Below are 17,254 nucleotides of genomic sequence, written 5' to 3'. Positions count from 1 at the left end.
TGTCTCATCCATTGATTTATTTACCACTTCAAGTGCACAATCCATTAAAATATTACGTCTTGAAACAGTAAACTCCCTACGGATACGTTGGCTCATTGTGTACATTTTTCCAACGAAACATTTAGTTTTTTTAATGTCTAGCTTGTAGTAAGTTAATGAGATTTCAAAACCATGATTAGGAACAAGGATGAGACAAACATTGAACTGTTTGTGTCTACAATCATCAGAAGACAGCATCAGAGAGTCGGGTTGTTTTGATGTCAGAACGACTGGTGCATTGCACAAACTAGATGGAATAACAAAGCTGGAAGACAACCTCCTAGTTCTTAGCTTCACCTTAAATCAGCAGCTTTGATAAGACATGGACATAACTGATGGCGAAAAACCTTCAGTGAACAGGTTCCACGAGATGAAACCCTGAACCACCAACTGAATATTGGATAAATGTTGTACAAGAGATTATGCAATGGAAAAGCTGTATTTCTCTCTAAAAGTGCTGAGAGATACTCTCTACAACCCACCCCCCCAATTCCCAATGTTTTTGAGACTGAAAGTCAAAAAAATGTGAAAGCAATGTAAATATTCATACTAATGTAATATTCCATGTGCTTTTCCAATGAAAGATTTAATAAGAAAAAAAAAAACTTGGAACTGACTGAATGTTCTAACAGAAGAATGATCCCAGACACACCAGGCCTGGTTTTGGTATGAATGATTAAAACATTAAGTTTTTGGAAAGCCCTCAACTCAATGACAGGTGTGAAATCTGATTTTACACTCCTCGTTGTGGTCTCCTAGCTTAAACAAACTCCTAAAAAGTTATGGTGCAGAGGCTACACTGTCTTGCTAATTACGTTTTTTTCCCCCCCATAGTTACTTTCTTTTGTACATTTTAAGTCCCACGTAGGCTGTAGTCAGTGCCCTTCATGTCGTATTTATTCGTGTGACAATTTGAACAGCTTTGAACAGTCGCCGTCCCAATTTACACCCACTTCTGTGAGTTTAAAAGCCACGCATCCTCGATAGCAAGTCAGGTTCATATTGATTCCTGTAATTGCTCAATATCTTCCTCATGTCATCCTCTGAACTTGTGTCAGATAAAAGTATCAATAGCCAAAGACAAGTCTTGACAAATCAAAGGCAGACAGAAGGTTAATGTCAAATTTTCACTGTGTGATGTTTCTGAATTGGAGTGTTACACTGTGCCTGTGTGGCTTTCAGATTCCTGATGCAGCTTCTGACCGGCTTTAGTGCTTGATTGCAGTGTTGATTACAGAAGCGGTCGTCATAGGCGGGTGGACACTGTCTCGCTTTGCCTGACAGCCTGGTCATATATCAGGCGTTGACAGCACTACTGTCGCACCCCCCTCCCCAAATGCATCACTTTGTTACCGACTGTGAAACGTAAGGAGGGGAATTTAATTAAGTTGCATAAGAGCCATGTGTTGTTGTAGCCTTTCAGTCACTCCTACTCTGAGTTTAATAACACTAATGAAAATCCTTTAAATTACTTTGCAGACGGACAGAAATGCTCTTTTTTATTATTTGGAATAATTAGTTTAGAGATGCTGTATGTTTTAGGTTGTTGTCCTACTGGAGGGTTAAACCTTTTTGCAACCTCCAACCATTCTGCTTTTATTATTCATATATTTGATTCCGGCTTCACTGTCCCTGCTGACGACAAGCTTGCCCATTGCATGATAATGAAACCGCTCCATGTTCTACCATGGAGGTGGTATTTTCAGTGCTAGCTTTCTGCCACAGTTGTTTTGCAAGACCCAAGACATAGTTTTGGTCCCCTCTCACCATTTCGCCATTCTTTATGTGTTTGCTGTGTCACCTACAACATGATTATTGTATGGCATTGTTGGAACAATATTATCTGCTGGCAAAACATTCTTGAAGGTCAGTTTTTTTGGAGTGTGCAAGAAATAGTTAATTTCTCTGGATTGATGCTCTGTTTGCATTGAAGTTAGTTAAAGAGTAACGCCATGACTTGGCTGGTTTGCTTTCTTTTATTCAGTGAGGAAAATACATTTTTATACACCAGTGGATTTTTTTTTTTTTTTTTTTTTTGTTTTTTGTTTTTTGACAGTTGTAATTGTCATCATAGGTACACGTAAAGCTGTGAAAGTATCTAAAAGGAATTCAAGGTGTCCCCAAGAAAACTTGCTAAGCCTAGTGGTAGGGGCGCTCGGCATTTATTCATCCAGCCGCCTGCCGTGTTTTTGAGTTAAAAAATGTTTAAAGTTGACAGGAAATTTGAAACTATCACTTGATATTTGTGTCATTGGAAGATTAGTATCAGAACACCAGCTATTAAGTCTTAAAAAAAGGCAAACATTTAAAGAAGAATGTAATAAATAATCAATACTAAGCCTAGTGGGGGCACAAGTAAAGCCTGGTGGCCCGCCAGGCTTATAATACACTGGGGGAAACACATTTGTATGATTTTTAAATAATTATTTTGTATTTTATTGTAACAAACAAGTATTTCAAATAACTGTTGTAGTTTTTCTACAAACTTTTTTCACGATTAGAGAGTTCAGACATTTCTTGTCGTTCCTTACTGGGTTTGAAGACACTGCAGCAGAGATTTCGTCCCACTCCGCCATGCAGGTCTTCAGATCATTCATGTTTCAGGGCTGTTGCCAGGCAACGTGAAGTTTTAACTTCCTACAAGCATTTTCTTTCATGTACAGGTCTGGGGAACGGTTAATCGACTCCAGGACCGTAAAGTACTTCTTGCAAAGGTTTTTTCCAATTTACCTTGAAAGTTTGTTTTGGGTCATTGTGATGCTAGAATATCTATCTTCGATACTCTTACTGAGGGAAGGAGGTTGGTATTACAAAATCTCACCATACATGTTTCATCTGTCCTCTCTTCAATATATTGTGATCATTCTGTCCCCTTTGCAGAAAAGCACACTTGCATGCTTTAAGGTTGGGATAATGCTCTTATGATTTTATTAATCTTTTTAGAATATTTTTTTCTTCATCATTATTCCATTATGTCTTGGTAAAATCACAATATTTATTGACATTTCTGATTTGAATATGACGAATATAAAAATGCTTAGTTCTTTATTTTATTAACACAACCAGCATTAATTCAAGCTCAGTCATTTCTTCAGACCACCATATTTAATTTGCATCAAAATAAACACATTTTACGTACACTAACATCTAATTTAAAATTGTCATTTATTCTGTGTGTTTGTAATTTTAATACTTGAATAGCTTTCTCTGAAGGGATTTTTTTTTTTTTTTTCCGCCTAATTTTTTATTTTTTTTCTGGGTATTTAGCTTTTCCTTCTGGGAACATGAAAAGGCTGTGGAGTGGAGAAGAGAAACCCGCAGTGTGCTATTATTAGCAATGATAAGAATTTGCTTACAAAACAGAGCAGTGGGTTACATATACTACCACCTCAGTGCTTTCTGCGAATCCTGCTGGTGGGGAGCTGAGCAAACGTTTCCCTGGCTGCGGGATACGGTCTGATAATGTTGTGTTTCCATGTAAATCCAATCAATTGCAGGCCATTTCACCACGATGACACCGTCCTCAGCGTTAACATTCGCCTCTCGTCTGTCCGCTGTTAACGTATTTACTCGGTCACTGCAGGGTCTGCTTTGAGGCGTCTGTTGGCGTCATGGTCCAAAGGGTTTCACGGCGGCAGCAGATGATTAGTTTTTATCAGACGTTGAAGAGTTTTCATGGCCTCTGATCTTTTTTTTTTTTTTTTGTGTTGTGTTGCACAGATTATCAAACGCCTCCTTAATCAGAGCAGCTGAAAATCAAAAGTCAGTATCGGCAAAGCGCGTCTCTGTTTGCCGTTTTGTTTTTTTTTTGTTTTAAGGAAGTTCTTAATTAAATAACATCGAGCTGAACTAAACATCCTGCTCATGCTAATTTTCTCAATGACAAAGGGTGGAGTTCTCTAGTGGGAGGTTATAAATACCTCCTCAAGGGGGTGAACTCCAGCTGGAATAAAGGTCACAGCAGCGCTGCTATTATTAGACCACCTTATCAAGTGGCGTCCTCGCCAATTATGATACTCTCCTAAAGCGATTTCACGGGTAACTTTACAGCTCGCAGCCGCGTTCGAGAGTTTTCTCGTCGAGGGGCTTCGAGAGGGAACGTTCCCGGTCACTCTTGTGCGTCAGCCCCTTTCCGCGCTGACGGAGGGAATCCATAAGGAAGGAAAGTTAACAGCGTCAGAAACGCTCTGCGTTGACAATAGCCGCTGTGCTTTTACAGCTGAGTCACGAGGTCACGCCGCATCGGAGATGAAGCGTTCGCAAACGAGACTGGACAGATGCTTAGAAAGCCCGCAGTAGGGACGTTACTGGAATATAGACGAAACTAAACAAAAATATATATATATATATATATATAAACAAAAATAACTACAAAGAGAATCTGTGCAACGTAAGATGTATTAAAAATATTTTAATAAAAATAATGCCAAGCTGAAGGTTTATGTTTAAACATTAGAAAAAGGCAGAGGTTTTTAATCACTTTATTAAATACTCTTAAAAAATGATGAAAAGGCGCGGAAACGTGAGATAAAAACTTTAACTGAAAAGCCTGCTTTAAAATCCAGAAAACAGACACATCCTCAGCTTCTGGCCGCGTATCTTCCTGCATTTTCCTGTATTTGGTTCCATTCGTCCATCTATCAGTCAACCTGAGGAGATCCTCTAAACCCTGCTGGAGAAATGCCTCCCCCGAGTGTGATGCTGCCATCACTTTGGGGATGGTGTGTTCAGTTTGATATATAGAGTTAGTTTTCCTCCAAACGGAACTCTGCATCGAGTCAGAAAATCAGACAAAAATATTTATCCCTTTTCTTTCACTTCACAATTCCGCACACATTTGTATTGGTCCAAATCCCAACACAACGTAATTTGTAACATGTCAAACTGTGATGGGAGATCTGTCTCTCATCTGTGTAAAGCAAATGCAATTTATCTGTTTTGGGGTTTTTTTCTTCACAAAGCTGGTCTATTTCCAAATATTTACTTTATGTAAATAAAGTGTTTATGATTCTAAACTGCTTCTTGGATCAGAAATACCGTTAGGGTCACTTTGTTTTTCTGCCACAGCTCTAATCCAGTCCTGGCTAAAGACTACGTGAAACGGTGAATTAGCAGCTTTTTTTTTTGTGTTCGGGAGAGCTCTCTTAATAAGCGTTCTTAGAAATCATACCCCTTCCGAAGCTCTCTTAAAATTCTGGCTGCGCCTCACCTTGCTCTGCTAATCCTTCCTAGGCTGTAATAATGGAGCCGCATGTGCACGTGTGCAGACAGCCTCGCGCTCAGACACACTCACACGCACACATGCATAAAATAGGAGGAAGAGGCATCTTGTCTAATGGACGTGCAGTCTGGTTTACGCTGGCTGTCAGCGGCTGCTGTGTGCCACAGCAACATCTGGTCTGCATTGTTTTTTGCTTGACAAGTCGACACGGATTGCACACAAAATCATATGTGGTCTCTGAGCCGGATTACTGATGAGCACACGGGGATCAAGTCTCTGGGTCAGATGTAAGGACTGGCTAACTGATCAAATCTCAAGTGCTCCAGTTCTCATCCTGTTGTGATTACAAGCCCTCTCGCTTCTGGTTCAAACAGATACGGTGTCAAATGACTTGGAAAAAGCAAAGTAAAAATTTGTTATTTGTATAGTGACCTCTTTATGGTTGGTTGATATTTTTCATGTCATTGGTCATTAGTAAGATATGTACTTGTTTGTGTCACTGCGTCTCCCATCCGCTTTGGGATTGTTTATGTTAACTCAAGTCACGCCTATTTCAGCATTGTTTTGCACAGTAATAGCAGATTTCTGGTAATCCTTCCTTCCGCTCCTTGTGTTCTCTTAATTTTTTTTTCTGCTACACAACATTTAACATCACTAAAGCCTTTCCAAAAGTAAATGTGCCTGTTGTCCGACCTTTTGTGTACCTTGGATGTTTTCCCTCCTTACACAATCCAACCACAAATAGCAGCTTTTTTTTCCCCATCTCCCTCTGTACTTTTCCTCTCTTTGTTTTCATCTGTTAACTATACTAGTAGTTTTCTGAACATCATGGAACATCCTCTTCCTGGTCAACACATTCAGACGCTGCTTCTGATTGGCTGCAGAAGACACATCAGTGTAAGAGCCCAGGGTGAATTTTCATAGTGTAACAACCTTGAAGAAAAATACCACGGTGCAACTGCCAGCATTCTTTAAATGGAAACCAACGCTTACTCTTGCTTACGACTGATGCTAAATGAATGTGAAAGCTTGATTATTAAACTTAATTTAACCTGTATCATGTATCAATTATTATTTTAGCTCTGTTTACAAGAAATGTAGTTTTCAGATCATTTCAGACAAATTTCCCTAGGAGCAATATTAAACCAATTTTTGTTTTGCTTATGACTATGAGTCAATCCCTAGAGTACTTCTAGAGTACTAGTGTCACAGAATACTAATATGCTAACATTTTCTTTTTTACATGTTAAGAATATTTCTCCAATTGGGCAGCAGTGCACCACAGCATAATTTTTAGGTCGACTAGAAATGTAACTGAGTCTATCGTGAGTTAGATTTTTTTTAATTTTTTTTGCCTTGTGCATCAAATTACCACGGAATGCCTCTTTTAAGTAATGAACAGGATATAATTCCTTTCTTCAAGATTGGCAACCAGAGCTGCACAACAGATTGCACTGATTGAGTCTCTTTTGCGGTGCAAATTACAGCTAAAATATGTTAGCCGTAACCTGATGTATTTGTTTTATTTGTACAAATGCCCATAACAGACAATGCTGGACAGCATAATGGAGGGCGGAAGCGAAAAGCGTCAGGAAAATGCTGACTAATTGTAATCAATACCATCGTCAGGCTACTGGTGTGGAAAAACCTCATGATGTCAACGCATCATACCAAGCTTTCGACTAGTAAAGAGTTGTGAAGTCAGGAGTAGGAATACGAAAGCCTGCTTCTGGAAAAGTGTGACATTTTGACGAGGAAATTGTGCAGAAAAATGTTTGCAACATTAGCATAAGCTTGACTTTTTCCACATAGATAGAAGAGTGATATGTTTTGTTTCACTTTAATCAGAACTTTCAAAAATAATGTTTTTAATGAAGCAGCCTTAAATGCAACTTATAATGTAAAGAAACTTTGTCAGGTCGTTCCTGTCTGACTTTGGGTAGCAGCAGGCTGACTTGAACATAAAAGGTGCCGAACCTTCATTACTTAAGTCCTTAAAAGCCAAGCTAGTTGAATTGAGTTGGAAACAGGAAGAACTGCTCCTGTAAATTGACTAAGATCAATCAAGACAAAGAGCTTCTTTGATTACATTTGAGCAAAATGCATCGCAGGCTTTTAGTGTCGATGAAGTTGGCTTCTCCATGCGTTACCACCACCTTTGAGAGGTGGACAACTCTCCGACCCCCCCTGTGTTTTTGTTGTTGTTTTTTCCCCTGTTCTCTGCTGTTGCCATAGAGACGGGAGCCGCGTGTTGGGTTTCTGCAGAGCTCTGCTTGGGTTTTCAGACAGCGATCTGATGTATGTCCTCACCCACATCATCGCTGTGTGTATGTTAATGCATGCGTGTGTAGGCGCCAGCGTTTTTGTCTGAGTGGTCGTATGTAATGGAGACGGTGGCAGAAATGGTAATTTATCGCTGTAGAAGGACTCCTGCGCATTAGACTATTTCCAGAAGCAGTGAAGAAATGTGCGTCGCATCCTTTAGCTTGTTCTTGTTCTTATTCAGAGCTCGTGATCCATTTATTGAAGACATGACTCGACTGTTGTACTCAAGAACACTGATTTTGTTTTATTTTCTGTGGATCACTTAATCAAAAGCTAATAGTCTCGGGAATAGACATCAACTTTGAAACATTTCACACCGTGTTTTGTTGTGACAGTTCTTTGTTTTTTTTTTTCTGCACCATTTCTTATCATAAGCTCACATGTGCACTTGCATACATGTCACATGCATATTCATATTCACACCCTCGCATGCATAGCGCGTAACAAATATCCATTTCACGGCCACGTGGATCTGCACATGCAAGACAAGATATATTTATTCATAAGCTCATTAGAGGAGTGGATTTGCCTGCTGCCATCCATCACACTGTCACCCTTCCTCAACCTGGCACGAGCTGACAACGGAGCTGCCGGAGAGGAGTCCATGGGATTTACTCCCCTGGAGCCAGTGATATAGGGAGGATTTACTCCAATAGAGTAGAGACCGAGTTTCTTCTTTGTAGAGGTGAGATCAGAGACACGGCAAACAAAGGACATGGTAATCTGCTGCTCACAAAAATGCATATTCCTGACTGGCAACAGCGTCTTTTAAAGTGTCAGATTGGCTGTTGCAACTGAAAGTGAAGCATTGGAAATTTTTTACAATTGTCTTTTGGGTTGTTTTTGTGTGTGTGTGTGTGTGTGTGTGTGTGTGTGTGTGTGTGTGTGTGTGTGTGTGCGTGTGTGTGCGCGCGTGCGGTGTGTGTGTGTGTGTCACATGAAAACAACAGTTATTAATAGTTTAGAAGTTGATTAAAGCATATGGTAAAATGAAAAATAATTTAAAATAAAAAAAGCTGTTAACCCTGCAGACTTCAGAGCAGTATTGCTTTGGTTATTAATAACGCAGGGCAAATACAGTGACTTGAAAAAGCATTCACATACTCTGACTGCAAAGTAGTAGAAATTCATTTGTTTTGTTTTTTTTAAAGTAAATCATTGTCTAAGAAGTATTCTTGTATTGAAGCCAGCTGTAATCTGACATCCGACTAAGGCACGCCACATGCATTTGCAAAGTTGAAGTCTGAAGTTTTAATGTGGTTTTAAGTCAAAATACGGAGAAGTTAAAGTTCTTAATATGCAGCATTAGGCACTGAATGCTTTTTACGTATTCTGTGCGAGCTTTTGGCTTAGGTTTGTACTGCTTTGGTGGCACTCTCTGTCTACAGTTGCACTTTATGTCCAACTGCTTAATTGCCAGTAGCACAAACTGAAGACAGAAACTTTGCTGCAAATAAATGGACAAATGGACACAGTCATTTTGTGACCAGAAACTGGAATTTGAAAGCAAGAAGAATGTTTTCGAGCCAGTATAAAATAAAACCCTTCGACAGCTTTAAACTTTAAAGACGAGTGGCAGGACGCATGTTGAACAAAAGAACAAAACCATAATTTAATTACCTTCATAGAAAGCTTATACAGGTGTTAAAACTGACACCTTCATTTCTGATACTAGCCAAAGAAATCAGCATGTAAATTGGTTGGACAGGCAGAAAAGTCTAGCCTTTTTCAAGTGACAGTCACTGCGATGGCAGTCGATCTGGCCATGAAAAACCTGGATTCCCTCTTCTTCTTCCTCTGGCTGTCAGCTGTACTTTCTCTGTGGCATCTGTGCTGGCTCACTTCCTGGATGTAGTCAATTAACGGACTCCTCTGCAGTCCATAGCTGCACAGCATTAACACTTCGAGAATGGCAGCGAATGCTTCTTCACATAGATCCGGGGAGTTCACTCGGCCAGGAAGAGGCCGAGTTTATTTGTAAGGCCGGGAATTTGCAGATTTGTCAAGATATCTAAGCGTTTAAGTTTTTATAAGAAGAAGGAGTTATTTTTAACTTCTTCATTTGGTCTTAAAGTTTTACTGTGGGATGTTTCTTCTGTTGAAGTTGGTTTAGATGGTTTCTGTGTTCAAATTTCTAAGTGGTTTCTAATCTTGGTCTTAACTTTGCATTGGCCTATAACTTGATTTACGTTTATTTTTGCTACAAATATTCTAAATAGCCACAATCATTTTTTGCAGGATCTCAATATGGTTTAAAGTTTCTGTCAATTACAAATTTTTTTATATATATTTTTTATTATTGCATTTTCAAATTTCAAACATTTTTGAGTGATCATGGATCACTTAAATAACCCCAGATTTTCTCCTTTTGTAGTGCTGTAACTCTTAAATTTTAACTCGTGATGTTGGTATTTTCTTTGAAATCTTTGGGGTTTTTTTAATTCTCATGTTTGTATTTTTTTGTAAATAATCTCTTTCTAAAATCTTGGTACACGATACCATAGCAGACACTCAGAGGCCTAGTCCATGCCTCAATGGGTCTGGGCTGTTTTTGCACCAAAATTGGAACCAATACACTACTAGACAGTTGCTTGTATGTTTACGCATGGACAGTGTACATCATAAGGAGAAAAAGCTGGAAAAAAAACAACTAAATGTAACAGGTTTCATAGTGGAATGCAGTTGCAAGATATGTTTTTTATTTACCTGTTGAACATCATTATGCCAGCATCCTGATGGGAGGTTTTGTCACCTTTGCTGATGTTTCTTGAGAGCATGTCTGCGTCTATACATGCCTCTTCAGAGCTTTCACTGTGCCTGGAAGCCCTCTTGTTTGGATAAAATGAAGCACTCTTCGTAACGCCACCCAGTATAAATGTGACATATCTGGAAAGTTGAATTTTGTAATGTCTTACAGCGAGACAGTGGAAGTCTGCAGCCTTGCTTTAATAGAAAGGATGACGGTAATAATAGCGGCATGCAGTAATAATATTTATTTCTTGTAGAGCATGTACTCTGTGTGCATCAGTCCCTTCTGATTCAGCTTATATTTATAAAGAACGCCTGGCTCTCTATCCGTTCACTACAGGCTGATACATTATCTTGACATTAAACATAACATGAAACCCATCTGTGAGTGAGGAGAAACTCATTCAAGTCATGCAGTCATTGTTCATTGAACATATGTTTAAGTTGCTGCTCGTGGCTCTTTGCTCACTGTTGACTGGTTCAGCGCTGCACTTCTCCGCCGGATTGCTTTGGACATGTGCGCTCACCCATGATGGCTAACAGTTGCAGGGTACAGTACATAATCTATCCTAAAACCCTTGTTTAACCAGATAAGTTGATTAAGAGTAAATTATGTTCAGTTGTTACCCATCTCAAACTTTCATGAGTACAGAGAGTAGAAAAGATTGGGGAAAAAAAGCCTCCCATCTAGGTTGGCCCCAATTCCAGAAAAAGAATTACAATTGACCTTTTCTCCTTCTTCACAAATAGAATGAAAGTGTCATAGATTGCAAACTGTTTTAATAAATTTCAGTATTATCAAGTTAAAGTTTGGTCAGTCTAAATATTTTACATTTTGATGTCAAAGATCATCAGATGGAGGACAGATTAGTGGAAGCTGTCCTCCTCTTGAATTTTCAGTGTTGTGTCTTACTGTCCATTAAAATGGTCTATTTTGTGTATTTGCACAAATATAATAAATATTTAGTGTTAATGGTATAATGGGCCATATCATCAATATGCATCTAAAGTCTATTTATGCCAAATAAGTCAATGTGTCACTATGGAGATGTTGTGTTTGGTGTGATGTGCATTGATGGTTTTCCCCCACGCAACGCATTTTGCGTTAGTCTATAGTCTCTTTTCACAGCTTTTTTTTATTGTCATTTTTTGACTTGTTTTTTAAAGTCTGCTGCCCAATATGTTGCAACACAAATTATTTTAAACTAGTGAAGTATTCTTCAGGGCAAACTTAGCCCCAATAACTTACTCTAGCAGCAATTGGATACTGCTGTTGGAATTTATTTTCTTGAGATAAGAAGCACTGTGATATTTTAATACTTTGAGATCTTGTGACACACATATTGAAAAAGTTTTAACAGACTGATGAAATGTTATTGGACAATTACCGGTGTATGTTTTGACCTCCTTGTAGTGTTTTTAGGAAATTTCAATTTCCGCAGCATTCAAAATATTTTTTTTTTCTGGTCTTCCTGCTTTTTTTTTCTGGTCTTACTGACAATGAGCAGTCAGTAATTACTTACATTAGGAAAAAGGTTGAGATCATGTATAGCAGTGATTCCAAAACAAGGTTTTACTGTTTCGCAATAAAAAATAATTACAGTTAGCAGATCTTAAGCATATTATATTAGCGATTAAGTCAGCGATTAAGACGACAAATATTCCTTATGATATTGTCATAATTTGTCAAATTTACCAAATCCAACATGTCATGATGGAAGCTGAAAGCCTAAATAGATTAAACCCAGCAACATTGCTGAACTTGTTGAACCCTTGTTTCCTGCTGAAAGTCTTTTCACTCCCATCCTGAATGAGCTGCAGACATATTGTCGAAAATATTTTCCTCTGAATTAGCTTCTCGCATATTTTGTGTTTCATCTGACTTTGTTTTGTGCACCACAATGTAAACTGCTTACTTTGGGATCCTTCTTACTCACACCAAACAGTGCAGTTGTTTTGACACGGTATGAGTTCACCGATCAGACAAAGATCGGGCGTTTGAGTTTTCAACCATCCGGTCACTGATAATCAGGCAGTAAACCGTCAGATTGTGGTGCATCTCTAAATCTCGTCCTTGTTGATTTGGTTTAAGAGAACAGGCCACGGTTTTCACATCGCCTCTGAAAAGTTGCTCCACACACTGAAAAGGACGCACCGACGGAAGATTATGGCTGCCATTGTTTTCAATGTTTACCCACAACCGCTAACAACCCTGTCTTTGCAGCGAAGCTATTTTTCTTGTGATTACATCACAACCGCCACCCACATCTTTTTCTACTGTAAATTTCGCATTCGACGCTTCAGTTTTGCGCCGGCGGACGTCACTGCCGTTCTTGGTGTGATTGTGGACCCAATGGACAGAACACACATACTCCTCTTTATCCATTAAGTGCATCTTTCCTGGACCGTTTCTCTGTGTTGTGAGGTAAATGTTGGCCAGGGAACACGGTGTATGGAGGTATTTTTAGATTTCGTCAGTGGGCTGATGTTATGTGAGGGTGATGCTGGTTTCTCTCGCGCCCGTTTCCTGATTGCCCATGCTCCATGTTTACTCTTTATCAAACAAAGCTTCACAGAAAAGCCTGCAGGATGTTGTCATTTTATCAGTGTGCTGCTCCAAGTTCATAAGCTCTCTGTCTCCCTCCCCCCCTCTTTCTGTCCTGTCCCTGTCACTTCTCTCTTTCTTGTCCTCCACCATCTCCCTATTGAATGCGTGTGTGTGTGTGTGTGTGTGTATCTGTGTGTGTTGTCTCCTTCTCTATATGGATGTTTATGTGTCTGTGTGTGCATCTGCATGTGCTTTCTGCTCCCAGCCCCTCTGCGGAAAGCAAAGTTTGTGGAGAGCCCTCGCATTCCACAATCAGAGCTTGGCTCCCCTACACACACCTCTGCTACTGCCAAGAATACAGACCTGGACACATACTGCCCTGGTAAGTTTTTTTTTTTTTGGCCAGCTTATCCCTCATTTTGTCGTTTCTGCGTGTTGTGCTACTACAATTGTAGAGGCACAAAAACAGAGAGGGGAAAACTTATCTGTGGGACAGATCTTCTGCTGGATGCTGTAAGATGAAAACATGGCTAAGATCATTAATCAGATAGCTTTGCCTGTGCCCACCCTCACTGCCTCCTCCCACTTTGCCTCTTTAATCCTCCCTTGCCGCTTTCTCGGAGCTCATTTGAGTGCCGCCGCCGTTTTCTGTTAACTTCACTGCCGGCTTTTTGCTCGTTAATCCCGCAGACGGTCCAGTTTCCTATCCACCCCCCCCTCCGCCCCCCCACCAACACACACACACACACACACACGCATATACACCCCCACCCCCCCGCTGCCACGGACAGCCCTGTCAAACCCGACGCTCTCCTCCCTTCCTCAATCAGGGCGGACATTAAAGCAGTTTACTTGAGGACAGCGCTCCGATATATATCTGCTTTCTCGTCTCGCGGTTTTGGCCCGCACTCTCATGTCTTGTTGACTCAACCTCTGTTGGCTTTGTGGACCTCAGCACTTCAGGCCAGGACTTAATACGTGAGTGGAGCAACAATGGGGGGCCTCGGGGCTTACCTTGTGTGATTTAGGGGGAAAAAAATGGTTGAGAGAGCACTACCCGCCTTCTCCTTCTGTCGGCCTCTTCTGCTGAATTTCTGCCCAGGGGGAATTCTAAGTATGTGATTTACACTGGAACGTATTTCAATTTGATTTTAAACCTCTAGACAAATTTGCCGATTTGCAATCTTTTTCTTTTTTTTTTTCCCTCATTATTTTTGTTTTCGCATGGCTTGTATAACTCTTGACCCTCTCTTTATTTTGCATCGTTCCTGTGAAATAGACTGTGACATATGAGCTATGAGCTGCCAAGAGCTGCTGTAAGATGTGACATATCAGGGATGAAATGGTGCTCTGCGCTACAATCGACAGAGGAAGCGGTTGATTACATTCAGGAATTCTCTGCGTGTGTGGAGTAATAACTCAAGCTGAAAAGCAGCCGGGATGAGTTTTTTTTTTTTCAAGGGTGAGTACTCGTACCTCCCAGGTGGACAGATGGAGGTCTGAGCTCTTAACAAGGCCTCCCTGGCATGTGTAACAGCAGGGCAGTGACTTAAACACTTGATTGCTTGCCAGTCCACACTCTGCTGCAGCCGCTGCTGCTTCTGACATTGACTGTCGCCTAGAGGAGTGTAGGTATCAGCTGATTTTTATTTAATTTTATTTTTTTTATCATTATTATTATTATTATTTATTTTTATGGCCTACAAAAAAAAAAGGAAACATTTGTGAGCTCATAAATATTGTGAATATTTTGCAAGATGACTTGTGAAATTTGCCACGAGCAATCTGTCATTTATAATGGATGGAAAAGCGTTCATGATGATGTTGGAGAGAAGCTGTGCTCTAACAGTCTGGAACAGTCTCAGACTACAAATAAAATCCTCTGCTTCCTGTATGTTTTTATGTCGTGTAGTGGCCTTTGAGCGCAGTTCAAAATTCTCTTTGGCCTCTAGAAACACTTTAAAACAACAATGACAATGAGTTAACTCATTTTCATGTTCAAGAAACCAGTTTGACGTGATTTGATTCCTTCTAATTACGTTCATCTGCCAATTTATTAGGTACACCTTCGCAGTACCGGTTTAACACCCCATTTACTTTTAAAACCGCATCATTCAGTTGCTTGAAACTTTGCTCTGAGGTTTTGGTCTGTGTTCAGATAATGTCTTCACGCAGTTGATGCATATTTGTTGGCTGCACATCCATAATGTTCCACCACATCCCAAATGTTCTCTGTTGGATTGAGATCTGATGACTGCGGAGGCGTTTGGATACGAGTTAACTCATTTTCATGTTCAAAAAAGCCAGTTTGAAGTGATCTGAGCTTTGTGACTTACGCAATAACCAGCTGAAAGTAACCATCAGGTAGCCCTGTGCTCATAAAGGAAATGATATGATGAGCCACAACTTTCAGGCAGGCTGTGGCATTGAGACGACGTTTACTTGGCAGTAAGGTCCAAAAGTGCTGAGAAGAACATACTATAATACCACCGCCAGCAGCAGCCTGATCCATTAACGCACAGGATGGATTTGTGTTTTTATGTTGATTACTCTATATCCCGGCTCTATCATCTGAATGTGGCAGCTCATCAAGTCTCATCAGACCAACGAACAATTTCCCAGTCTGCTAGTGTTTCATTTTGTCTAACCTCTTTGAATTGTAGCCTAAGTTTCTTATTCTTTTTTTTTTCTCTCCTGCACTGTAGCACGTCTGTTTAAAGGGTCAAAGTGTTGTGTGTTCAAGAGTATTTCACATACCTTGGCATTTTCTTCCACACAACTGCCTATTTTCTCTTTCTCTGTCCATTCTTTCTAAACCAAAAAGAATGTTGCGCTTGAAAGTCCCAGCAGATGATCAGTTTCTGAATTTCTCTGGCACCAACAGCCATGTCAAGTCTAAAGTCACTTATATCCACTTTCTGGTTTGAGCTCCTGCAGTTTGCATTCCCCACTTCTATATAGATGCCTAAATGTGTCTGTATAAATACTGCAATGTGATGGACTGACTCACTACTTATGTAAGCAGGCAATTTAGCAAATGTACCCAATTAAGTGGCCACTGATTTTAAATAGCAATGCAGTGGACAATAGACTATCCAAAAAATACCAATTGTTATCTAAATTCTGATCCTCTTCCTGAGTGATGCGGCGACAGTGGAAAGGAACATTCATTCTTACAGTGCTTGTAATTGGTCGATATCTTCACTTTCTCTCTGCTATGGTTTCTTTTCTCCACTGAAAACCCTAAACACTGCCACACGAATGACAGAACATCTATGGAGGCTTCATCAGTACTAATGTAACCAATTGTTGTCTGCTTAGAGTCTTAAGTATAGGTGCAGGGGTCAAGCTTTAGGCACTCATCTTTAGACCCATCACTCACAATAATACCGTAGATTAAGATTTCTGCAAATGATGCCACATAGGGACATCATTTGTCAAGAGACAAACGTAACTTTTGCATTTTTGATATTTCACTCTTACGGTGAAGAAAGTCCTAAATTAATGAAATAATCTCAGGTAGAGATGTCCAGTAAATGTGGACAGTGGATTTGTCTGCACTTTTTGAGTTGGATGAATTTTTTAATTCTGTTTGATAGTTAGAGATGCACCAAGAAACTGCAAAATCGTATCTTTTCCCAGTCCTTGACTGCACCACATTCAATCACTTGTGGGTCATGTCGACAACATTCTGTGATGGGTCGTAGACGAATACTTAAACTGAGCTGTTTACAAAATAGTTGAAGTGTTACATGAAGTAATAAGTTAGAGCACAAAGTTAATTAAAAGAAAACAGTCTTCCACAACAACATAGCCGAACATATCTGTGACTGCAGGAAAGTGAAACTTCCAACATAAAACTGGAAGGCTGATGGAAGTCCAAGGAAGTTGCTCTGTTTGTCTGTCATTGGTCATGCTGGCTTTGGAAATGCCAACCGTCTTTTAGAAATGTCAGAGTTAAGATTGCATACAATACATCGCACTCTAACAGAAGAATCTTTTATATATTCTTTAAACTTAAATATTCAAATTTTAAACAGTTATGCAGATGTATATCGCACAGCCCCTTTGGAAAGCAATGCAGTTTATCCCAAAGAAACAAATACGTTCTTCAGTATAGATAAAAACTCTCTAAAACTTAGTTGTCTGAACATACAATATGTCTGCAACACTTTGCTTGTTGATTTGTAACTTTGTCCAAAATAGCGTAAAGATTAAAGCCTAATCTCATGATGAACGTCATCAGTTCACTGACACCTAAAACCCTGGCTGCTGATTGCTCCTGTGATTTTATTTATAAAACACCTGAAGTGGCGTTGCACAGATAAGATCTGAAATATGTTCAGCAGGAATGCAAATTTCCCTCATCTGAT

The 17,254-nt window shown here is 39.8% G+C and overlaps 1 protein-coding gene across 10 annotated transcripts in view; it reads left to right on the top strand.

The window, feature by feature from the left end:
- The window catches only part of tanc2b (tetratricopeptide repeat, ankyrin repeat and coiled-coil containing 2b), a 159,130-nt gene that overhangs the window by 86,285 nt on the left and 55,591 nt on the right, over positions 1-17,254 (top strand). For 8 of the 10 annotated variants that reach the window (XM_081600757.1, XM_081600758.1, XM_008437289.3 and 5 more), the window contains one exon: positions 13,147-13,263. The exons of the other annotated variants lie outside the window; for them this stretch is intronic. In XM_081600757.1, the coding sequence (XP_081456883.1) occupies positions 13,147-13,263 (117 nt within the window). The remainder of the gene's footprint in view (positions 1-13,146; positions 13,264-17,254) is intronic. 10 annotated transcript variants of the gene reach the window in all.

This window comes from Poecilia reticulata, chromosome 19 (genome assembly GCF_904066995.2).
Source record: "Poecilia reticulata chromosome 19, P_reticulata-male-v2, whole genome shotgun sequence".
Lineage (NCBI taxonomy): Eukaryota > Metazoa > Chordata > Actinopteri > Cyprinodontiformes > Poeciliidae > Poecilia > Poecilia reticulata.
Note: the sequence above shows the minus strand (reverse complement) of the source record. Positions and strands in the feature narration are given on the sequence as shown.